The sequence below is a fragment of the Heterodontus francisci genome, chromosome 30, assembly GCF_036365525.1.
Source record: "Heterodontus francisci isolate sHetFra1 chromosome 30, sHetFra1.hap1, whole genome shotgun sequence".
NCBI classification, from domain to species: domain Eukaryota; kingdom Metazoa; phylum Chordata; class Chondrichthyes; order Heterodontiformes; family Heterodontidae; genus Heterodontus; species Heterodontus francisci.
The window spans coordinates 60,334,801-60,360,870 of NC_090400.1; the positions used below are offsets into that span (position 1 = coordinate 60,334,801).

The 26,070-nt window shown below is 45.9% G+C and overlaps 1 protein-coding gene across 1 annotated transcript in view; it reads left to right on the forward strand.

Annotated features, from left to right (window-relative positions):
• The window catches only part of pigs (phosphatidylinositol glycan anchor biosynthesis, class S), a 45,955-nt gene extending 20,798 nt beyond the window's left edge, over positions 1-25,157 (forward strand). The window contains exons 6-11 of the mRNA XM_068010817.1: positions 1,060-1,202; positions 4,460-4,574; positions 13,236-13,381; positions 20,106-20,206; positions 22,826-23,036; positions 24,142-25,157. Of these exons, the coding sequence (XP_067866918.1) occupies positions 1,060-1,202; positions 4,460-4,574; positions 13,236-13,381; positions 20,106-20,206; positions 22,826-23,036; positions 24,142-24,405 (980 nt within the window). The 3' untranslated portion in view covers positions 24,406-25,157. The remainder of the gene's footprint in view (positions 1-1,059; positions 1,203-4,459; positions 4,575-13,235; positions 13,382-20,105; positions 20,207-22,825; positions 23,037-24,141) is intronic.
• Positions 25,158-26,070: the final 913 nt, after the last annotated feature.

A 26,070-nucleotide genomic window follows, 5' to 3' on the forward strand; every position in this document is an offset into this window, starting at 1 on the left:
TCTTACCCGAGGGCCCATTCTTTATGTGTGAGAAGAAACAGACGGGCAATTTTAAAATAACTCGCAGGGTGGACTAACCATGTGATGGGGTGGAATGCTGGCCTCATATCCTGTTCAATGTTGCTGTCCACTGATCTCAAGAATAAAATCAAACAGGTTGTAAAAGCCAGCGTTGCACCTGATCTTGTCAGTTTAATGTTGGATGGGTTGGTTAAAATTGCCTCCAATGTCTTAGCAAGCACTTAGACTGGGGAGTACCATAGTCAAGCCCAACCCTGACCCTGTCCTTAGCCAACATTCACACATGGCTGCAGGGCTAACTGGGTAAGGATCAGGAGTAGGAGCCCTGGTTGATATTTTCCCTTCCTAGCCCAGGGAGCTAAGGGCAGTTGTAGCCCTCCTACATCTGCCTAGGCTGAGATCAACTACCTGAGCCAACCCAATCCAACACCAACCCCAGCCCCATCCCAACTTCTAATATAACCCAACGAACACCCAAAGACTAGAGAGATTAGACACCTACTGTTAGAGGTCATGGAGGGTCCAGGCTGTTATCTTAGCCTCTACTGTTATCCTTTTTGTTACTGATTAATGGGGTGCTTGTTTCTGTGGCACAGATGAACTAATCCTCAGTATAATGCAGTGTCTGTGGTACCCTCACAAACAATCACGCAGACGTACCCACGTGCACACTGGAACTCTGCAGGATATGTCCCGTACCCCTCAGTGTCTAATCACACTACAAATGGCCCACAGTTGATGGTAGTAAGCATTGCAGATATCTCGCAGCTTAAATATTTTAATATTTTAAAATTGGGTCTCGGGGAGCATTTTGGAAATAGCAGCATCCCCACATTGCTCTGTTCCCATCTGTTAGATATTTGGGGCTGGCTGCTTGGCTATGATGTCATGTTCAACATATTAAATAATTAGTAAATAGACCAGCATTAATAACTAGTACATAAAGCAGCACTAAATAATGACCATTGCCAGGATCAGATGATGCACAATGGTTTGTCTTGGTGAATTTCTGTTTTCTCACTTTCACTCCCCATGTAGGATATGAAATCACCTTCAGTCTGTTGAATCCTGATCCCAAATCCCATGATGTTTGCTGGGATATCGAACGAGCTGTGAATAATTACGTGCAACCTTTCCTGGACAAGCTGTCATTTATCGCCAACTTTTCTGTGGACTCTCAGGTAGGATTGGGTTAGTACGACTGCCTTTTAAATAAGAAAGCTGGTTGGACGGTGGAGTCCCCTGGTCCAGGACACCATCCAAGGTGAAACAAGTAGGGGAGGAGACAAAGCAAATCAACAGGAAACAAAGATTTTTATTTTATGCAGTGCCTTTTGTAACTTCAGAACATCCCAAATGCATTACTGCCAATTAAGCACTAATGAAGCTCCCACAAACAGCATTGAAACAGGTGCAAAAGATAAGGCTGAAGCATTTGCAACAATCTTCAGCCAGAAGTGCCAAGTTGACGATCCATCTCGGCCCCCTCCTGAAGTCCCCAGCATTACAGATACCAGACTTCAACCAATTCGATTCACTCCACGTGATGTCAAGAAACGACTGAAGGCACGGGATACTGCAAAGGCTATGGGTCCTAACAATATTCTGGCAATAGTACTGAAGACCTGTGCTCCAGAACTTGCCGCACCCCTAGCCGAGCTGTTTCAGTATAGCTACAACACTGGCATCTACCCGGCAATATGGAAAATTTCCCAGGTATGTCCTGTACACAAAAAGCAGGACAAATCCAACCCGGCCAATTACCGCCCCATCAGTCTACTCTCAATCATCAGTAAAGTGATGGAAGGTGCCATCAAGCAGCACTTGCTTAGCAATAACCTGCTCAGTGATGCTCAGTTTGGGTTCTGCCAGGGCCACTCAGCTCCTGACCTCATTACAGCCTTGGTTCAAACATGGACAAAAGAGATAAACTCAAGAGGTGAGGTGAGAGTAACTGCCCTTCACATCAAGGCAGCATTTGACCGAGTATGGCATCAAGGAGCCCTAGCAAAACTGGAGTTAATGGGAATCGGGGAAAACTCTGCTGGTTGGAGTCATACCTAGCGCAAAGGAAGATGGCTATGGTTGTTGGAGGTCAATCATCTGAGCTCCAGGACATCACTGCAGGAGTTCCTCAGGGTAGTGTCCTAGGCCCAATCATCTTCAGCTGCTTCATCAATGACCTTCCTTCAATCATAAGATCAGAAGTGGGGATGTTCGCTGATGATTGCACAATATTCAGCACCATTCACGACTCCTCAGATACTGAAGCAGTCCGTGTAGAAATGCAGCAAGACCTGGACAATATCCAGGCTTGGGCTGATAAGTGGCAAGTAACAGTTGCGCCACACAAGTGCCAGGCAATGACCATCTCCAAGAAGCGAGAATCTAACCATCTCCCCTTGACATTCAATGGCATTACCATCGCTGAATCCCCCACTATCAACATCCTAGGGGCTACCATTGACCAGAAACTGAACTGAAATAGCCATATAAATGCCGTGGCTACAAGAGCAGGTCAAAGGCTAGGAATCCTGTGGCGAGTAACTCACCTCCTGACTCCCCAAAGCCTGTCTACCATCTACAAGGCATAAGTCAGTCGTGTGATGGAATACTCTCCACTTGCCTGGATGGGTGCAGCTCCAACAACACACAAGAAGCTCGACACCATCCAGGACAAAGCAGCCCGCTTGATTGGCACCTCATCCACAAACATTCACTCCCTCCACCACCAGCACACAGTGACAGCAGTGTGTACCATCTACAAGATGCACTGCAGCAACGTACCAAGGCTCCTTCGACAGCACCTTCCAAACCTGTGACCTCTACCAACTAGAAGGACAAGGGCAGCAAATGCATGGGAATACCATCACCTGCAAGTTCCCCTCCAAGTCACACATCATCCTGATTTGGAACTATATCACCGTTCCTTCACTGTCACTGGGTCAAAATCCTGGAACTCTTCCTAACAGCACTGTGGGTGTACCTACCCCACATGGACTGCAGCGGTTCAAGAAGGCAGCTCACCACCACCTTCTCAAGGGCAATTAGGGATGGGCAATAAATGCTGGCATAGACAATGACACCCACATCCCAGGTTTCAGGTGTTGGTTGGCCAGGACACCTAGGGAACTGCCCTGCTCTTCTTTGAAGTAATGCCATGGGATCGTTTACACCCATCTGAGAGGGCTGATGGGGCCTCAGTTAATGTCTCATTCTAAAGATGTTAGAACTCTGACAATGCAGTGCTCCCTCAGTCGTGCCCCTCCGACCATGAAGCGCTCCCTCAGTGCTGCCCCTCCGACCATGAAGCACATCCTCAGTGCTGCCCCTCCGACCATGAAGCACATCCTCAGTGCTGCCCCTCCGACCATGAAGCACATCCTCAGTGCTGCCCCTCCGACCATGAAGCACTCCCTCAGTGCTGCCCCTCCGACCATGAAGCACTCCCTCAGTGCTGCCCCTCCGACCATGAAGCACTCCCTCAGTGCTGCGCCTCCGACCATGAAGCACTCCCTCAGTGCTGCCCCTCCGACCATGAAGCACATCCTCAGTGCTGCGCCTCCGACCATGAAGCACTCCCTCAGTGCTGCGCCTCCAACCATGAAGCACTCCCTCAGTGCTGCCCCTCCGACCATGAAGCACACTTCCTCAGTGCTGCCCCTCCGACCATGAAGCGCTCCCTCAGTGCTGCCCCTCCGACCATGAAGCGCTCCCTCAGTGCTGCCCCTCCGACCATGAAGCGCTCCCTCAGTGCTGCCCCTCCGACCATGAAGCGCTCCCTCAGTGCTGCCCCTCCGACCATGAAGCGCTCCCTCAGTGCTGCCCCTCCGACCATGAAGCAGTCCCTCAGTGCTGCACCTCCGACCATGAGGCACTCCCTCAGTTCTGCCCCATTGACAGTACAGTGTCAGCCTGGATTATTTGCTTACATTTCTGGTTAATGCGCAGCCTCTGCTTACCTCCTGCCCATTCCTTGGGTCAGATTGTGGAACAGGACTTCTACCTGCATATGCCCCCCCCTCCTTGGTCCAGCACACCAATCCAGTCTAGTCATACTTTGAATATTTATCTCAGTATATTAGGTAAAAGAGCTTAGTGAAAGCTGTTGGTAATGCTCTTGTCAAGAAAGGTGTGTAACCCTTTCCAAGCTGCAGAGAGATCACTAAGATTGTCCACAATATGACACTATCTTGTCACTTTGTTACAATGGTTTTTTCAGTTTTGATCAGACTGTCATCTGGAAGTCAGCTCCTTCCTCAGACTTGTTATCTGTCCTGGACGCTGATTGAGAGAGACATTGATGCAGAATGTTTAGCTGGGTGCGCTTTGAGTGTTCATCAGCTCTGGTTCAGACCTGATAATTGATTCACTGCTGTTTCACCGTCTGTGCTGAGGGCACTGTGTCTTTTGAGTAATGCTGGCTGTCTCTTTACAGATATTGTATTATGCGGTTTTGGGAGTAACGCCACGCTTCGATAAAGCCTCATCAAGCTTTTCTCTAAACGCGGACAGCCTGCCCCATGTGATCAATCCGGTTGAAGCCAAACTGGGTAAGAATCTCCCTCTATTCCAGTAAAGTGTCGACACTCAAAAGTGCTTTTCTCATTTTATCTGTTGATCTGGAATGTGCTGCCTGGAGGGTGGTGGAAGCAGATTCTATGGTAACTTTCAAAACAAAATTGGATAAATACTTGAAACGTAACATTCTGCTGGATTATGGGGAAAGAGCAGAGGAAGTGGGACGAAGTGTATAGAGCAGGTTCAGGCACAATGGGCTGAATGGCCTCCCGTGTGTCGTGATTCTATGATTATACAGCATTTGTTTTTATTCCAGATTTGTAGTATTTGCTTTTTTCCCCTTTTTTCTATATTGGCTGAAAACCAATTTAAAAACCAAGATTGCAGCATATATGAGGTCAGTTCAGTCTGACACCGAGGTTTTATTCAAACCAAACATCAGTCCCTGTAGGGTTGATTATTGACGGTGCTTGTTCCCAGTGTGAAAGAAAGTTTCCATGTCATTGAATTAGTTGGCCACAAGGCAGTGGGGTGTTTTTGCTGGTTAGCCACCAGGTAGGGGAACACACCATGAGAAAATCTGACAGGTAGCTGTACCTCTTGAGTGTCACAGGCCTCCTGTAGGTCAGCGTCTGAGAATCTGGAAACAAACCCTTGACAGCCTCGCAGCTGTTGTTAGATTGTCAGAGTCACAGTTGAAACACAAACTGGAACCACAGTAATAGCTTGCTGAGGTTTTCCTTTTGGTATCGCTGGGTTCGTTACAGTGAAGAGTAAGAATTCTCACCATCTGAGTGCCTGGGCATGAGTCGGAGGCCAATTGATTTTGTGGCAGGCATGTCTGTTGTTGAGGAGGGGATTGCCAGCAAGTGCTGGTAGGTCAATCGTTGAGTTGAACACTGGAATTACTGCATGCAGAATGTCGACTGCCCTCCCAAACTACCTGCAGAGTAGCTAACTCACTCCCTCCAGCCCCTCAATTTCTAATCTCATACTGGACACTATCTGCAGTGTCTAATATCATACTGGCACGGTTTTTGGATCGCTGGATTTATACTGGGTGCTGCCTGGGGTGCCTATTCTTGTATTAGTCACTGTCTCCAGTCCTTTATCTCAAAAAGGGCACTTCCTGCTGTCTCTTGGTACAGGGCACTGTCTGCTCTCTCTTTGCTCTGACAGAGGGCTGTACCTGCTCTCTCTATTCTGGCACAGGGCATTGCCTACTCTCTCTCTCTCTGACCTGGTAGAGGGCACTGCCTGCTGTCTCTTTGCTCTGGTAGACGGCACTGCCTGTTCTGTCTTTGCTCTGGCAGAGGGCACTGCCTGCTGTCTCTGCTCTGGTACAGGGCACTGCCTGCTCTCTCTCTGGCCTGGCACAGGGCTCTGCCTGCTCTCTGTACTCTGGTACAGGGCACTGCCTGCTCTCTCTACTCTGGTAGAGGACACTGCCTGCACTCCCTACTTTGGTAGAGGGCACTACCTGCTGTCTCTACTCTGCTACAGGGCTCTGCCTGTTGTCTCTACTCTGGTACAGGGCATTGTCTATGCTCTTTTCTCTGGCACAGGGCACTCTTTCTCTCTCAGGCCTGGGACAGGGCACTGCCTGCTGCCTCTGCTCTGGTACAGGACACTGCCTGCTGTCTCTGCTCTGGTACAGGGCACTGCCTACCCTCTTTTCTCTGGCACAGGGCACTCTTTCTCTCTCAGGCCTGGGACAGGGCACTGCCTGCTGCCTCTGCTCTGGTACAGGACACTGCCTGCTGTCTCTGCTCTGGTACAGGGCACTGCCTACTCTCTTTTCTCTGGCACAGGGCACTCTCTCTCTCTCTGGCTTGGCACAGGGCACTGCCTGCTATCTTTCTGGTCTGGCACAGTACAAACTCCTCATTTACCCTCCCTGTCTGACTGTACTGGGTTCTGGTGCTGAGCTGTGCTGTTGTGGAAAGGCACCAGGCAGAGAACCTGGCACGAAAGAGTGACTGACTGACTGTGGAAATGGTTGCAGTCTGAGGTGCAGTTCACTTACAGTCATTGTTTAGCTCATGAAGGTGCGGTGGCGATGAGGAGGAGAGGCACAAACATAGAAACATAGAAAATAGGAGCAGGAGTAGGCCATTCGGCCCTTCGAGCCTGCTCTGCCATATTCTTTAATCCCTTTCGCCCCAAGAGCTATATCTAACTCCTTGTTGAAAACATACAATGTTTTGGTCTCAACTGCTTTCAGTGGTAGCGAATTCCACAGGCTCACCACTCTCTTGGTGAAGAAATTTCACCTCATCTCAGTCCTGAAAGGTTTACCCCGTATCATTAGACTATAACCCTTGGTTCCGGACTCCCCCACCATCGGGAACATCCTTCCTGCATCTACCCTGTCAAGTCCTGTTAGAATTTTATAGGCTTCGATGAGATCCCCCCCTCACTCTTCTGAACTCCAGCGAATATAATCCCAACCGACTCAATCTCTCCTCATACGTCAGTCCCGCCATCCCAGGAATCAGTCTGGTAAACCTTTGCTGCACTCCCTCTATGGCAAGAACATCCTTCCTCAGATAAGGAGACCAAAACTGCAGACAATATTCCAGGTGTGGCCTCACCAAGGCCCTGTATAATTGCAGCAAGACATCCCTGCTCCTGTACTCTAATCCTCTCGCTATGAAGGCCAACATACCATTTGCCTTTTTTACCGCCTGTTGGACCTGCTTGCTTACCTTCAGCGACTGGTGTACGAGAACACCCAGGTCTCGTTGCATATTCCCCTCTCTCAGTTTATAGCCGTTCAGATAATAACCTGCCTTCCTGTTTTTGCTACCAAAGTGGATAACCTCACATTTAACACATTATACTGCATCTGCCATGCATTAGCCCAGTCACTCAACTTGTCCAAATCACCCTGAAGCCTCTCTGCATCCTCCTCACAACTCACCATCCCACCCAGTTTGTGTCGTCTGCAAATTTGGAGATATGGCCTTTAGTTCCCTCATCTAAATCATTCATATATATTGTGAATAGCTGGGGTCCTAGCAACGATCCCTGCGGTACCCCACTAGACACTGCCTGCCATTCGGAAAAAGACCCATTTATTCCTACTCTTTGTTTCCTGACTGCCAACCAATTTTCTGTCCATGGTAATACACTACCCCCAATCCCATGCACTTTAATTTTAGGCTGCATTTGCTGACAACAAAACCACTAGGTGGTGCTGCACTGGCACATGCGCAAATGCAGCATGTTCAACTAAAATGTCACAGCCTGTGATGTTCAGGCAGCTGCCAGGATTAAAGATGGCGCTGCTCAAATAATCACACAAAGGCAACGTAAACACATGGCAGCAGACAATGGCCGGAGAGCTGAGCGGGGGGAGCGCGGGGGTGGGGGGAGTGGTGGTGGGGGGAAGAGAGCGAGCGGGTGGGCGGTGGGGGGAGGGAAGAGCGAGCGGGCTAGTGGGGGGGAGAGAGCGAGCAGGTGGGTAGGGGGGAGAGACCAGGCGGGCGGGTGGGGGGGAGAGAGCGGGCGGGCGATAGGGGAAGAGGAGAGCGAGCAGGCGGTGGGGGAAGAACGTTTGAGCGGGCTTCCCACAGAGCGAGCGGGCAGGAGGAGAGTGAGCGGGTGGGGGAGGTGAGCGGGCTTCCCACCCCATCCCCCCCACTCCCCATCTCTCTCCCCGCATTATGCGATGACGTCAACTGCGCATGCGCCAACCAGTCATGGCACTGCGGAACGCTGCGCAGAGAGAGGAGCCCATTTGCTCATGTGCGCAGCCTGGCGCAGCCTGATGACGTCAACGGCCGGCTGCATTGTCAAGAATCACTTTGTTAATTTTACACGCTAATCTCTTATGTGGGAATTTGTTGAAAGCCTTCTGAAAGTCCAAATAAACCACATCCACTGGCTCCCCCTCATCAACTCTACTAGTTACATCCTCGAAGAATTCTAGTAGATTTGTCAAGCATGATTTCCCTTTCATAAATCCATGCTGACTCTGTCCGATTCTACCAATATTCTCTAAGTGCTCTGCTATAAAATCTTTGATAATGGACTCTAGAATTTTCCCCACTACCGACATCAGGCTGACTGGTCTATAATTCCCTGCTTTCTCTCTACCTCCCTTTTTAAATAGTGGGGTTACATTAGCTACTGTTGGATCTCAGTTTTTTATGATCTCATGGGTTACACGAAAAGAGACGAAGTCCGACTGTAGCTTTAAGAAACTTTATTGCAGTACTTAGTGGTTACATCATCAGCAAAGCGAACAACAACAACAGCTGGGCTCTCCTCCCTCTTCCTCCGTGCTGGAGGAGGGAATTCAAGCCTTTCTTATAGTTCTTCTTACAAATCAGTGACACCCCCTTTATGTTCCCAATTGGTTTACAAACTTTGCAGTCTCTTGGTGTCAGGGCCTGATTGGGGTACTGCCTTGTCACCCTCTCCTCAAGCAGTTTCTTGTTCCCCTATCTCCTTGGAACGTTGGGCTGATAGTTGTACAATAGGCTACTATTCGGCAGGTGCAGCTGTCCTACTAGGTTTTAGCTTGTCCGTCTATTTCTACTGATAAGCTGTCTGTGCACCCCTGAAGCAATGAAGTTATTTCTGATAAGCTGTCTGTGCAGCTCCAAAGTTAGTTTGTTAGTAATACATGATTGATTAATTATTTCATCTTAATTGTCTCCATATTATTCTGTTCTCGAAAATTCTGTTCTCACAGCTACCCTCCAATCTGTAGGAACTGTTCCAGAGTCTATAGAATCTTGGAAGATGGCCACCAATGTATCCACTATTTCTAGGGCCACTTCCTTAAGTATTCTGGGATGGTGTGGGAGTACACAGACCTCATGCACATGTATAGAGAGGTATCGCTGGAACACAGCTCTGATTATGTGGCTGAGTTAACAAGGAAAGTGGGTTAAGGAAGAAATTTGGTGTCATTGAATTCAGTAGAGGTGGAGAGCCCTTATGGAATAAACGAGTTCACATCTCACACACACTTGTGTCAAGTCTGCTTGCTGCCTGGAGACATGTCAAACATTTAAATTTTAAGCAAGTACTGTTTTAAACAGAAAAAGGATTTCTTTGAGTTGCATGTTCTGCATAATTCCAGCTCCTATTTGAATGTGCTCAGTGTGGTGTGTCTTCCCCTAGTGGCTAGGCTGGGAGTAGCAGGTTGCTCCTGCTCATGTCTCTGATCCTGAAGGTGCATAGGAACAGGAGCTCCCCGAGCCTGTTCTGACATTGTGAGATCATGGCTGATCTTTATCCCAACTCCACGCACCCACCTTGGCTCCATATAATTTTGCACCTGTAACTAGCAAAAATCCATCAATATCAGATTTTAAATTATTAATTGAACTAGCATCTAGTACTTTTTGTGGGAGAGGGTCATGGAGAGTTCCACACTCTATCACACTTTTCATGAAGGAGTGTTTTCTAACTTCTGTCCTGAGTGACCTGGCTCTGATTTTAAGCTTATGTCTCCTTGTCCTGAATTCCCCCCACCAGCAAGAAAAGTTTCTCTCCACCCTATCCATTCCTTTCCAAATGCTAAAAACCTCAATCTCCTCTGAATTTCAAGTAAACTTTCTCTGGTGGCTTTCTTCCCCAAAGGGCTCAGTTGGTGACTACAGTACCTGGTGTTACACTGAGCCAGTCAGACCAGAGAGCTTCAGCTTGGATCTCCAGGGTTTGCTCCATTAGTTGATCACATTGTGAACAGCGGAGACCGTGGGCTAGCGAGGGAAAAATCAGCCAGGGTCCCTGCTCCTGATCTCTGTTTAGTGAAACCCTGCTGACAATGAACATTAGTGAATATCAGCCAAGGAAAAGGACAAGCTGGTCGTGATGCCTCCCATAATCAAATAGCCAGGGCACCCACTGGGTTTTCACAGCCAGACTGGTGTTCGAGAGGAGATCTTGGAGGGTGCGTGACATCCATGGAACTGAATTCAGTTTGGGGATAGAGCCTGAGAACTACCTGAGTGTGTGGCTTAATTCCATATTGGTGGTGCACTCTGAGCAAGGAAGAGAGTTTTCCAACCTCCTCGTGGGCTGATTCATAACCTGTGTCATGCTGACTTACACCATTCACTAGTTGTCCCAAAGTAACAACTCCAGTTGCCTAATCTGCTTCTTGTAATCATTCCTTACCCTGTCTCTGGGGTTAAACCTCCCAGTTTCATTTCTTCTCCACTCCATTTCCCATTGACCCCAGTGAGTCACCCACCACTGAGAGTTTCCGCTTTAGAATGTACATCCCCTTGCAAACAAGGTCCTCCCCACCTTGACCTCATCTTTGATGAATTCATTGGCGTTTTGGCTCACAAGTCACTCTTTTTTTCCGCATTCAGGTTGCTCCATCTGGCAGTGGAGCAGTTCCACCTGCCCCCTTCCTCCACCCACTGCATCTCCATGTTTACACACCTCACTTTTTACTCCCACCTCTGCTGCCTCTCTTTCATGGTCCTCACTGTTTACTGCCCAGAGTCCCCGGATGATTTCCTCATTGAAACCTCCTCCCTATTTTCCACACTCAATCTTTGCATCGAATAATGACTCATCCTGGTGATTTTAGTCTACACCTAAATTTATGCTGCTCCCTTCTTCAATTTTTCTATTCTCATGATCATTACTCTACATGTTGTCTCTTCCACCCATTCCATCCCTCGATTTCCTCATCCCGACTGGCCTCAATATCTCTCCTGCCACCATCGTTGCCCAAGCCATTGTTGACTGTGTCCCCATTTCCCTTGCTACCCACATTCCCATGTCTGCTCCAATTCCTCTGCCATTATCCTCCAGCTTTGATCTTCCCCGCCCCAGAAGTAGAGAAGAATCTGGTGAGTTAAGCTGTTGGTGCTGAGCCACCTCCAGATAAGCTTGCTCATTGGCACAGTGTGCAGCATTTGTTATCTGGTTATTGCACATTGCTGGTGGCTTTGTGGATATAAATCCTCTGAATTCCAGATGTAGGCTCATGAATAAATTGATTGGAGTTGGGAATGTGTGGGCTTGTGTATAAAACGGTATCTTTGGAATCTAGAGTCTGCATTTATGCCATGTTGTTAAAAGAATCCGGCTGCTGGGAGTTTGCACCCAGACCGGTATAGGCGGTTTATTTTAAGAACGGGAGAACTTACATTTATATAGCACCTTTCACAGTCTCGGAACATCACAAAGCACTTTACAGCCAATGACACACTCTTAGTCGTGGTCACTGTTGTAATCTATGGAAATGTTTAATTCCTGAAGCCTGTGTTTGATGTATAAGTACAGAGATCACATTGTACTCTGTGCCAGATTAGTACCTGTGTTCCCATCCTGTTCTCTTGGAGCTCATATATTTCCCAATACAGTGAGCCGTTGATCACAGTTGTGGTATTGATGGGACATGACAGCCTAGGCTATAGGAAAATGGAGAATGATCCACACTGGACTGGGTCAACAGCAACAACAACTTAGTTAGATTGCGCCTTAAATGTAATAAAATGTCCCAAGGTGCTTCAAAGGAGCAATATAAAGCAAAAAAAGACACCAATCCACATGAGATATGAGATCAGATGACTAAAAGCTTGGTCAAGGAGGTAGGTTTTAAGTAGTGGGTTAAAGGAGGAAAGTGAGGTAGAGAGGCACAGAAATGGAGGGAAGGAATTCCAGAACTTAGGGCCCAGGCAGCTGAGTGCACAGCCACCAATAGTGGAACGATTAAAATTGGGGATGCTCGGAGGCCAAAATTTAGAGGAGCATAAATATCTTGGAGGGTTGTGGGGCTGGAGGAAATTACTGAGCTAGGGAGAGGTGAGGCCATGGAGAAATTTAAAAAACAAGGTAGAGAATCTTAAAATCAAGACATTGCTTGACTGGGAGCCAACGTAGGTCAGCAAACACAGGGGCAGTGGTGAACGTGACCTTGTGTGAGTTAGGATATGGGCAGCAGAGTTTTGGATGACCTCAAGTTTAAGAAGGGTAGAATATGGGAGACAGCCAGGAGTGCATTGGAATAGTCAATAGCTCTGTGAGTGTTTAATGGGACAGTGTAGAGAGAACTTTACTTTGTATCTAGCCTCTGAGGCCCCATCTGCCCTCTCAGATGGTGGTAAAAGATCCCATAATGCTATTTAAAGAAGTGCAAGGGAATTCAACTGGTGTCTTGGCCAATATTTTATCCCTCAGCCAACATTACTTAAAAAAAAAACTGAAGATCTGCTAATTTATTTCATTGCTGTTTGAAGTTTTTTGCTGTGTGCAAATTGGCTGCTGTATTTCCTACTTAACAACAGTCACTAAACTTACAATGTACCTCATCGACTATGAAGCACTTTGAGATGTTGTGAAATCATGAAAGGTGAGATATAAAGATGAATTCTGTCTGTCATTTCTTCTTTCTTACCTTCTCTCCCTCCTTTCTTCCTTTCCTCTCTTCCACCTAATTGTGTACTAAGTGGGAGGTGAGGACAATGAGTAGACACCAGCTTTCTCGACGAGAGAGAAGTCCATGGAACCAAATCCACAGGACTTTCAAAGTGTCCACTGAATGTTAAAATTCAGTTGTTTATAAGGAGAAGAAAACTGCAAATGATAAACATAAGAGGCTCTGTGACTGGGATATACACTATACTTCTAGAGAAGGCTGGAGTTGTTGACGAGGGCAGGAAAACTGCCAAGCCCACATGAAGCTCAACGTAACTCTTTTTGTTTATTCCCAGGGTCCAGTGTTGCTTCAAGCTACCCAGTTTTAAATTTCCTTCTCTACGTTCCTGAATATTCTCATTCTCCTCTGTACATCCGTGACAGCAGTGGATCTCCCGTTGAATCAAACGCTTTCCACAGCTCCCGATGGGGAGGAATCATGGTAATGTGAGAGAATAACCTTTTAAAAAAAAAAAAAATTGTGGTGCTTATCAAGCTCTCCTCCAACATGCTCATGGTGTTTCACAAACAAATATTCTGAAGTGCAATAACCATTCCTATGTAGGCTAATGCAGCCCCCATTCTGCACGCAGTAAGCTCCTACAAGCAGCACGGAGAGGAATGGGCTGTTTTTGTTGGTGTTCGTTGAGGGACGAATGTTGGTTCGGACACCAGGAGAACAGCCACTTCTTGAATTAGTACCATAGGACTTCAACATTCATGGAATTGCCAAAACTGTCAAACAGGTCTGAGACAAGTATCTCACCTGATAAGATGGCACCTTTGATAATGCTTTACATCCTTGGTGCTAAATGGGGTGTCCACCTAGATTATGGACTCACATACCAGTTTCAAAGCAGGTTTGTGCTTGTGGTTCCCCACTCCTTAACTGCCTGATTTTAGCTGGACACATCATTAAGCAGAGGTGAAGTACAGTAGAATGGAGAACTGTGAAACATATTAAAAGACGGACAAGAAAAAATGGGTTGGTCCATCAAGCCTGTCCCAAACAGTCATGACACAGCAAAACATGATGAATCCCGGTGCCTCTTCCAATGTTAGTTATGTAACCTCTTAGGAGAGGCAAAAGCCAGATAAAAATCCCCTTAATCAATTCAGGGAGCAGAAAGTTGGGAAATTCCTCTCTGACCCACCAAGGCAATCAAAACTAGTTCCAGGAGATTGCAGTGATCATGAGGTACAAACCCACCTACCTTCTGTACACAGTCATATTGGCCACAGTGAGACACTTGTCTGGTTCCTATTTGAACTGTCGCAGTGAATCCACAGTCACCACTTGACCCAGTCTCTATTCAAAGAAAAGCCCCTAACATAGTCCTATGCTCACGCAACTTTAAAGTTTAGTTTAGAGATACAGCACTGAAACAGGCCCTTCGGCCCACCGAGTCTGTGCCGACCATCGACCACCCATTTATACTAATCCCATATCCCTACCACATCCCCACCTGTCCCTATATTTCCCTCCCACCTACCTATACTAGGAGCAATTTATAATGGCCAATTAACCTATCAACCTGCAAGTCTTTGGCATGTGGGAGGAAACCGGAGCACCCGGAGGAAACCCACGCAAACACAGGGAGAACTTGCAAACTCCACACAGGCAGTACCCAGAATTGAACCCGGGTCGCTGGAGCTGTGAGGCTGGGGTGCTAACCACTGTGCCGCCCCATAAACTTCTTGTTACCCCCAAAATCTAACTAAAATAGTCTGTCGACATAGATGCAGTCTAGTCCATTCGTCATTATAAATCTTAAATTAAATCTCCCCGAAATTTATCTTTTTCTCGAGTAAAAAGCCCCAGATCTCTAAGCCCTAACTTGATAACTAAGGGCTTTGAAGCTAGGGATCACTCTAGAAATTGGTTGACTCTTAACTGCCCTCTGATATGGCCTAGCAAGCTACTCAGTTGTCAAGGGCAATTAGGGATAGGTAACAAATGCTGGCCTTGCCAACAACGCCCACATCACTTGAAAGAATTTTAACAAAGTAGCCCTTCTCTGAATCTTTTTCAGGGCCCATATCACCCAGTGAGAGTCTCCACCCCCACCCAAGGGGAATGGTGCGTTAGGGAGTAACTGAAAACTTGCAGAAAATGAAGGAGTTAGGGGGCGAGGAAGATTCAAGAACTTAGCAGCATATAGTTCCTAAACCTGCCATCCAAGATAATTTTCCATTCTTTTAGGAAAGTATTAAGGGAAGCCTTTGGAGTAATTTACTTGCAGGTTGGACTCCTGACGGTGGAGCATTGTATTGGGGGCTTGGTTGTCTTTAATTTTGTCTCCACCTTCTGTTCTTCCCCCACCCTTCCTTTTTATCATTTTTGCCCTCCATCTCCCCCCCCCTCTCCCTTCACCACCCCAATGCTTAAATCTACCACAAAATCATAGTAAGTACCTTTGTACTCTTTAGTAATCCACTTACAGTGTTGCAGACAAGGAGGTAGCACTGTATGTTGGTGCAGCCAAGTGCTGAGATCAGATATTAGGCATCTTGCTAGTGTGGGACATGTAGGACAGTAAGTTGCCATGGCCAGTTATCTCAATTGTACACTGACTAGATGCCGAATCATTGCTGGAAGCCAGAAAACAGGACGGCCGCTACCCGCTCACCCAGAAGTCTAGTGACGGGTCTTTGAAATGTAAAATTGGAAAGTTGGGGCACTCTTTTAACTGTGATTTCTCCCTCTGTGCCCCCCACCCTCCACTGCTTGAGGGAACGAAATCTTGCTGAGGATTGTACCGCGGGGTGGGGTGGACAGGGTGAGCAGTGTGGGTAGCTCCAGAGGTGCTAGTTGGCCTCAAGTCTTAATTTCAACAGGTTATTTCACCTTGAAGATCATTACAGTCAAGCCCAAATTCTGTCCTGACCTGATGTCCACAACGAGACACTTTCCAACTGGCATCTATGAATAATGAGCAGGAACCCTGGCTGATTCCAACCTGCCTCGAAGCTAGAGCAGCAGCGTCTAAATGTGTCTTCCCTACCTCTCTATTGCAGTTGAAGCCAGTTAACTTGACACAAGACCCAGGATTGATCCAGGGAAGTTCTGCTGTGTGGTTTGGTTCCTTCACTAACTGGAGCATCTGTTGCCAATATTTTGAGAACAAAATTGATTACAGGTTTCCCTGTGATTGTGTTTTTTGGATTTAAATGAGCTAGCTGTTCACACAGCTCCCTTTGTGAGCAGTATCCTTTACAGGGTTACCTAGCTATCACTTTTTTGCAGCGTTTCTTGGCAATGGTTTCCATAGCATCGACGTTGAACGTAGGAGCAAATGTTGCGAATGAACACGTGCACGACTGCACCTCCAATGGAATGCATTAGTCGCAAGAGCTCCACTGCAGCTCCAGCTTCTCAGAAAGCAACCTCAAGGCAGCATCCATAGCAACACCTGTTGCCAGTCGTTCTAGCAACTGTATCCATAGCAACAGTGCCCCTCAGCCACTCCCCTGTGCTGGTCTCTGTGCATCACTGCTCAAAATAGCACCAGGTTTAATTTGCTGCTTTTTTATTGAGGTTTCCACGTAGGCAGGCTTAATAACTCTGCAGTGGTTTTCCGTATCCACTGCATTTGTAACAAACTGAATAAATTTACAACAAAAAGTAGTTTTATACATTTCTTGCTGTGATATCACAAAGCACACAAAAATAAAGAGAAAAATTCTTCCCTTTTTTGAATAACTGGAGAGGGAGAAAATTACTGTAAAGTACACTCTTTCTGTGAGGGTCTATTCTCTCACTGTGTGTGTCTTGTAGAGCTTCTTTGACCTTATCGTTCTTGTTTCTCCTGAGCTCTAAATACACTGTCCTACTTTAATTTCAGCGCAGCGAGGGAAGGAATTCTCACTGTGCTGAAAACAGCACTCGACACAATATTACAACTCACAGCTTGCCAGGATGTCAAAACAATGGGACTCCTCAGTGATAAGCCTAGATATTTTTCTTGTGTTAGCCATCTCAGACTACTCCTGTAAGTAGGCTCTTGTTTCTTACAGAATGGGGTGAACCTTTACTTACCCAGTAGGTAGGTAATTGTGTCAAGGCTAGGGCCTCGAACATTGTTACTGTATTTCAGCTTATTGAGTATAGGAATATAGGAACAGGAGTAGACCATTCAGCCCATCAGGCCTGCCCTGCCATTTAATACAATCATGGCTGATCATCCACTTCAATGCCTTTTTCCCACCCTATCCTCATATCCCTTTATGTCATTAGTATTTAGAAATCTGTCAATCTCTGCTTTAAACATACTCAATGACTGAGCCTCCACAGCCCTCTGGGGTAGAGAATTCCAAAGATTCACAACCCTCTGAGTAAAGAAATTTCTCCTCATCTCTGTCCTAAGTGGCTTCCCCCTTATGTTGAAATTGTGTCCCCTGGTTCTAGACTCCCCAACCAGGGGAAACATCTTCGCTGCATCTACCCTGTTAATCCCCTTAAGTATTTTGTAGGTTTCAATGAGATCACCTCTCATTCTTCGAAACTCTACAGAATACAGGCCCAGTTTCCCCAATCACTCTTCATAGGACAGTCCCGCCATCCCGGGAACAAATCTGGTGAACCTTCGTTGCACTCCCTCTATGGCAATAGTATCCTTCCTAAGGTAAGGGGACCAAAACTGCACACAGTACTCCAGATGCAGTCTAACCAAGGTTCTATACAATTGAAGCAAGACTTCGATAGTCCTGCACTCAAATCCTCTTGTGATAAAGGCTAACATACCATTAGCCTTCCTAATTGCTTGCTGCACCTGCATGTTAGCTTTCAGTGACCTATTGGCAAGGACACCCAGGTCCCTTTGTACATCTACACTTTCTAATCTCTTACCATTTCAGAAATACTCTGCACATGTGTTCCTCCTGCCAAAGTGGATAACCTCACATTTTTCCACATTATATTCCTTCTGCCATGTTCTTGCGCACTCAATAAGTCTGTCCAAATCCCCTTGAAGCTGCTTTACATCTTCCTCATATTCCCACCTAGTTTTGTGTCATCCACGAACTTGGAAATATTACGTTTGGTCCCCACATGCAAATCATTGATATATATTGTGAACAATTACTGATCCCTGTGGTACCCCACTAGTCTCAGCCTGCCAACACGAGAATGACCCATTTATTCCTACTGTTTTGTGCTGTTAACCAATCCCTAATCCATGCCAGTATATTACCTCCTATCCCATGTTTTTTAATTTTGCTAACCAAACTCCTGTGGGGGACTTTATCAAAAGTATCAAGAGTATATCAGGTGGCACCCTGTGGTTTCCTTGACTTTGGAAGGTGGAGGAATAACTGCTGTCAAACTGTGGCTTAACATACAAACCACTAATACCACAAAGCATACATAACCAGTAATTATAGACTTAACCACACTGCTTCATCGAAATGGAAAAATGCAAAATCACTTCTATGCTAATGCTTCTAGAAGCTGAGTCTGAAACAAGGTCCCTGATTAATCTTGTGGTAGCTAGCTGCTGACCTACCACACAGTCTGTTAGCCACAACAGACTCTGGTGACTGCTAACATAAGACCAAAACATCCTGAGATACTTTCAAAAATCTTTTGAAGATAAACTGGAACAAGGGATATTAAAAATCTATCTCTCCAGCTCAGACAGTTTGATGTTCAATAATGTGTAACAAATTTTGAGGCTTCCTGTTTGTTTCAAACTTCCTTCCTGTGTTGCTGTAACTCTGTTGCCATCATTGCCCGATTGATAGTTTTAACTTGTGTTTTAAGTTGTAGAAAACATAGGAAAATGATGTGCAGGAAAAGACAAGTTGATCCATCAAGCTTGCCCCATACTCATGGTGACTGGAGTATTGTGACTCAACACTTCTCTCACCTCCATCCCTCTCCCCTGTCATGTAATCTCCTGGGAGAGGCAAAAAAAGAGAGAATAAACCCAGGGCCAATAAGGAAAAAAATACTCTGGAAAATTCCTCTCTGCCCCCTCCTTCAAGCAATTGAAACCAGTCCAGGAGATCACATGGACCAAGTGTTATCTATTACTGTTATACTCACCTTTCAGTCCTCTAGAAGTTGTTGATGCAGTGACACAATTGCTTCAGAGAGTCAGCTGCTTCCCTTTGCCTTTACTGTGCTCCGTGGCCAGTTGGGAGTATAGGATGGGTTGGACTTAGCTTTGGGTGGGATACAGGCAACTGAGATTTGAACACACAAGTTTATGGAGGATTGTGGATTGGAGGCTGGCAAGGAAAATATTGGAGCTGCAGACTCTAGAAGTTATAAAAACATGGCAAAAGGTTGCATTGTTGTTGGAGTTGAACTTGGAACAGAAGCAGGCAATGGTGCAGAATCAGCAGTCTTGATGGCTGACAGGATGTAGTATTTGAAGCCCAGCTCTGGGATGAATTGAATGCTGAGGTTTTGCACTGTATGGTTCAGACTGAGCAAATGGCAGGGTTAAAAGAAGAAAGACTTGTGTTTATACAGCACCTTTCATGACCTCAGAGTATGCCAAAGCACTTTTTTTTTGATATATAGTCACTATTGTAATGTGGGAGATGGGGCAGCCAATTTGTGCACAGCAAGCCCCCATAAACAGCAATATGTAAATGACCAGATAATCTATTTGTTATTTGAGGGTTAAATATTGGCCAGGGTAGGGCAATGAAATCAGTGACAGGCGAGTGGAATTTTTGGTGGGAGGGGGATGGTTGGTAGCGGTAGCAGTGGCAGGGGCCAAAAAGATGGCTTTGGCCTCCCCAGTGTTCAGTGGAAGAAATGTTGACGCAACCGCCCCATGATGTCACACAGCAAGGTAGCAGGATGTCAGTGAGAGGTGACAAATCTGTTTGCAGCATTCAATCAACATCACTAAAACAAATAATCTGGTCGTTATTTTGTTGCTGCTTGTGGAAGCTTTGTTGTATGCAAATTGGCTGTTGTGTTTCCCACAGTACAACAGTGATCACACTTCAAAAGTACTTAATTGTTTATAAGAGATCGCAAAAGGTATATGCAAGTTCTTTCTCTCATTCTTTATACATAGTATGTAACATTATATACACTTACAAAGGACTTTGCTGTAATTTAGGGGGTAATCAGCAGTAATTCCATTTCTCAGTAGGTTCAGAAGTGTTTCTCCATCATTAACACATTTGTCTTGTTTCCTGATCAGATTTACAACATGGATCACCAGCAGCTAAACAAGACCCTGCTGCCAGTCTCAGCCAAGGTGGACATGGCTCGAGTGATGGAGGTGTTTCTGTCTCAGCTGCGGTAAGATGAAAGAAAGAACTTGCATTTCTGTAGCGCTTTTCACAACCTCAGGATGTCTGAGTGCTTTATAGCCAGTTAAATACTTTTGAAACGCAGTTGCTGTCGTAATGTAGGAAATGCAACAGCCAATCTGTGCACAGCAAGATCCCACCAACAGCAATGTGATAATGACCAGACAATCTACTATTATATGTTTTTGAGGGATAAATATTGGCCAGGACAAAGTGGAGAACTCCCCTGCTCCTCTTTGCATAGTGGCTGTGGGATTTTTTTTACCCAAAGAGGGCAGGCAGACCGACCCTCGTTTTAATGTCACATCTGAAAGATAGCATCTCTGGCTGTACAGCTTTCCCTCAGTACTGCACTGGGAGTGCCAGCCTGTATTTTTGCGGTCAAGTCTCTGGAGTGGAACTTGTATCCACAACCTCTGACTTAGCCGAGAGCGCTACCAACTGAGCCACGACTGACACCTAATATTCCTCAAACTGTTACAAAAGGATGAGATTGATGACAATGGGACTGGTGTTATTACAGAGAAAAGCCATGAGAGTAGATAGGATAGCGCCACAGGACAGCCACTAGTCTATATTATTTACTGAAAATATAAATTTTACATGTTATTTTTCCATAAACACAGTCTTGGTGTTCTTCTATAACCCAGATGTCGAATGTTTAGTCTATCACTCTCGTCATTGCCTATTTGACTAAGCCGCAGCCTGTTTAGAACCACAGAAAAATTACGGCACAGAAGGAGGCCATTCAGCCCATCGTGGCTGTGCCGGCCAGAAAAAAAACTAACCGCCCAATCTAATCCCACCTTCCAGTACCTGGTCCATAGCCTTGCCAGTTACAGCACTTCAGGTACATGTCCAGGTACCTTTTAAAAGAATTGAGGGTTTCTGCCTCCACCACCGTTCCTGGCAGTGAACTCCAGACACTCACTACCCTCTGGGTGAAAAGGTTTTTCCTCATGTCCCCTGTAATCCTTCTACCAATCACCTTAAATCTGTGCCCTCTGGTAATTGACCTCTCCGCTAGGGGAAACGGGTCCTTCCTGTCTACTCTATCTAGACCCCTCATAATTTTGTACACCTCTATTAAGTCACCCCTCAGCCTCCTCTGTTCTAAGGAAAACAACCCTAGCCTATCCAATCTTTTGAGCCCTGGCAACATTCTTGTAAATCTCCTCTGTACTCTCTCCAGAGCAATTATGTCCTTCTGTAATGTGGTGACCAGAACTGTATGCAATTCCCAGCTGCTGCCTAACCAGCATTTTATACAGTTTCAGTTTTTGAATTCTATACCTCAGCCAATAAAGGAAAGCATTCCATATGCCTTCTTCACCACTCTATCTGCCTGTCTTGCCACCTTCAGGGACCTGTGGATATGCATTCCAAGGTCTCTCACTTCTTTTACCCCACTCAATATCCTCCCGTTTATTGTGTATTCCCTCACTTTATTTGCCCTCTCCAAGTGCATCACCTCACACTTCTCCAGATTGAATTCCATTTGCCACTTTCCCACCCACTCAACCAAACCATTGATATCATTCTAGCGTCTACAGCTATCCTCTTCACTATCAACTGCACGGCCAATTTTTGTGTCCTCAGCAAATTTCCCAATCATGCCTCCCACATTTCAGTCCAATTCATTAATATATACCACAAACAGCAAGGGACCCAACACTGAGCCCTGTGGAACACCACTGGAAACAGCACCATCCACTACAAAAAATGATGGCAGTTGATTGATATTTGTTTGTACAGTCAGTTGTAGAATCACTTTCATTAACAGTTTTGCTGCCAACTGGATTTTACGTTCCGGAAGAATCATGTATGTTCCAAACCCCGACCACCGGCAGCTTGTTAGAAGGATGGCCACATCAAACAAGGAGACATCAAGGAGACAGTACTGTGTCTCCAGCAGGCTGAAGGAGATTTACTGGAGAAGTTGGTGCTGCCTTTTGACAGCTAGTTAGATAAGTGTGGCCTGTGTGCCTGCTCCCTCAGCTGCAGGCGTGAGGCCAGGCAGATTAACAAGCAGGATGAACGGTCCTGGTGACAGATCGCTTAAGAGATTCTGGAGAATCATCATTATTCAGAGATTGGTGAGAATGTCAAACTCGACTACAGGGAGTGATTGAGACGAATAGGTTGGTATGTGAGGAAAAGCTAGATAGGCACGAGGGAGAAAGGAGTAAATATCTATGCTGATAGGGTGAGAGGAGGTCTGAGTGAGGCATAAACACTGGCATGGACCAGTTGGGCCAAATGACCTGTTGCTGTGCTGAACATTCAATGTAAGGAGGTAAAATTATAAAACAAAAAAATGAAATGTATCCGATATCCCACCAGTATAATAAAGTAAATCACAAGCACTCACTCGGGGTGAGGTATTAAAACACGGGCTGCCTCATCCCCACCTCGTGATAACCTGGCAGAGAATAGCAGCACTAACCTCACGAGTAGGGGCTGAGGTTGTACAAGTGTCACAGGTCTGGGTTTGATCTCGGTGCACGACTGTCTGAACTGTAAGGTTTCTGGTCCAGTTGCACAGAGATGACTCATTCGATTTGTTTGCTCTCTCTCCACTCTCCATCTTCCCTCCCCCTCCTTGTAGGTTGCTGTTGGGTATACAGAAAGTGCAGCCTCCTCCTGAGTCCCTTATCCAAAGTCCCGGGAACATGATTGTCACTGACTGGGAGACTGACCGCCTGCTCTGGGTGAGGACAGTGGAGAATATCGCCACAGCAACAAACACGCTGACCTCCCTAGCCCAGCTCCTTGACGAAATTGGAAACATCGTGATTAACGACAACATCGCCTCTGAGGTGAGTTTGAGCCAAACAAACTTTCATTTTTTTAAATCCACATTTCTTTCCTCTTTAGAAGTCATTGCACATTTGCTGGAGTACAGTTCCACAGGTGCCTAGCACCAAATCATAAAATGGTTACAGCACAGGAGGCCATTCAGCCTGTCGTGTCCGTGCTGGTTCTCTACAAGAGTAACTCAGCTAGTCCCATTCCGCGTGGCCCTGCAAATTTTTTCTCTTCAGATAAATATCCAATTCCCTTTGAAAGCTACGATTAAATCTGCTTCTATCACACTCTTTGGCAGTGCATTCCCGATCTTAACCACTCGCTGCATCACCCTCTGGTACCTTTCCCAAATATTGACTGTTACTGTGGCAGTAAGTAACTTCCTGCAGAGGAGCATCGCAGCCCTCACCTCTGTTGATATTTTGAGCAGCGTTTTGCCGAATGTTGATGGGGCAGGAGCCCTGACGTGGTGATTGACCACTTGGCCGGGACCGCTTTGGAACAGTGTCCTGGCTCGACTCAGGCGAGGAAGGGATAGAAGCCAGAACTGATTTTGCCTGTCCAAGAGTTATCAATCCTGTTTCAGCCAGAGGATCAATATAACCACAAGGGAGAAGATTGGGGACGGATATGAATGACTTTCTAAATGAGAGAAGAAATGATGAGGGATTTTGATAAAGTAAATAAGGAGAAACTGTTTCCAGTGGCAGGAGGGTCGGTAACCAGGGGACACAGATTTAAGGTAATTTTCAAAAGAACCAGAGTGGAAGGAGGAGAATTCTTTTTTAAAACAACCGGTTGTTATGATCTGGAATGTGGTGCCTGAAAGTGTGCAAGCAGATTCAATAAATAGCTTTTAAAGGGAATTGGATAAATATTTGAGCAGGAAAGTTTTGCAGGGCTATGGGGAAAGGGCGGGGGGAGTGGGATTAATTGGATAGCTCTTTCAGAGACCTGGCACAGGGGCGATGGGCTGAATGACCAACTTCCGTGCTCTGAGAATGAGAGTAGGTTGTGTGTTTACTCAAATTTTAGTGCCTCTTTTTCCTTCACTAGCAAAGTCTCTAGTTGCTTGGCTTTTCATTCCTTTAACCGAGACACTCTCTCTCCTCACAGGTATACAATGCCATGGCTTCCGTTCAGCAATCACTCGGGGAACTAGAGGCCGGGCGGCTGCTGCCAGCTTTCCAGGCCAGCAAGGAGGCCATCACATCATCCGAGAGAGCTTTCTTCGATCCATCTCTCCTCCACCTCCTGTATTTCCCAGACGATCAGAAGTTTGCCATTTACATCCCCTTGTTTCTGCCGATGTGTGTCCCCATTGTGCTGTCCCTGTTGAAAACGGCCAAGGACCTCAATTGGAAAAGGAAGATGGATTGAGGAGGAGGCACATTGGCGATGAGGATCTAATGGCTCCATATGGACTTGGGACATCTCAATAATGAAAGAATGTTGAATGATAGGGCTCAAAGAATTATAAATGTTTTAGATTTTGTTTGATTTAATTTATTGGGACGAATTATCCTCTTTCCTGAATGCAATGGAATCATGATGGGATAGAGTTCTACTTGGCTTGCAGCCCTCTATAACCTCAGACATTCTTAATGTATGATCCAGGTGGGCTACTCAACTACAGGAAGCGTCACAGCCAATTCAGATCCTATACGCTCAAAATTTCTGCAGTTGTTTGTTCCCCAAATCCCTGGCCAAAGTTCAGGGTGTTAATGCCAGACATACCTGGTACCAACAGAGAGATCAACCAACTCAGCACAGAACGGGAATCGCTCCTTCTGATTGCTATGTCTTGTTACACAGAACACTTCTCTAGCCATAGGCCATCAGAGAGCTAAACCCTTTAGCTTACTGTGGTGTCTGCCACATTATGTATCCTGTTTCTAGAGCAGTGTCGGTGCCTGCGTTGTATGCACAGCAGATACAGCAGCCCACCTTCATACAGTAAGTGCAAGAGAATACTAGATGTGGAGGTATGCTAAATGTCAGACCTCATGTGTATGTACTGCTTTTGTGTAACATTATTTCTAGGGAAGCCCGCTCCTTCATTTCTGTAGTTTTCAAACCATTTGCTGAAATGTTCACAAACCAATAAAAAAGACACCAAGTTAGAGATTAAACCATTTCTTCCCATCTGGTTATTCCCTCTCCTGATGGTCTTTCTCCATTTCCCCTCTCTTTTCTTGCTGTGTCTGTCTCTTCGCACCGCTCCCCACCCTCATCTCTACCCCTCCTGTCTCACTCACTATGTGTCTATGCTGTGTATGTCACTCATCTCTTCTGCCTTGCTGTACCTCTCTGGCTGTCTGTCTCTTCCTTCCCTAGTTCACAGTGTTTCAATCTATTTGCCCCTTTTCCCCTCCCACCTCCCCTCAACTCCCTGATGCGAACTCTTTAATTAAGTGAGGCGGTTACAGAGTTAATGTTATGTTCTATCGTGTAAGTACTGCTTTGTATTACTGTGTTTAATCAACTCATTACTAATGAATTCCTGCTGGATGATGAGTGGAATTGTTGGATCTGAACACAGTAATTAGGTTATAATGACAGAAGTATTAATTAAGATTTATAAAACAAAGCGTACCATTTTCACCTTGTACAAAACTTTGGTTTGACCTCAGTTAGAAGGATGGGTGATATTGAGGCTTTGGAAAGGCTGCAGAGGAGGGTCACTAAACTAATTCCCAGTTTAAAGTATCTTAGTTACCCATTAATACAAAAGCAAAGTACTGCGGATGCTGGAAATCTTGGTTCTGACGAAAGGTCGTCGACCTGAAAGGATAACTCTCTTTCTCTCTCCACATGTGATGCCAGACCTGCTGATAATTTCCATCTTTTCTGTTGTTTATTTCAGATTTCCAGCATCCACAGTATTTTGCTTTTATCTTAGTTACCCAGAGAGACTCAGAAAGCTGAGTCTGTGTTTTGTAGAGAAGCTTAGACGTGGGTGATTTGATTGAGGTTTATAAAATAATATAGAGACTAGACTGTATTTATGCAGACCAAATACTTCAACTAGTTAGATTATCAAGG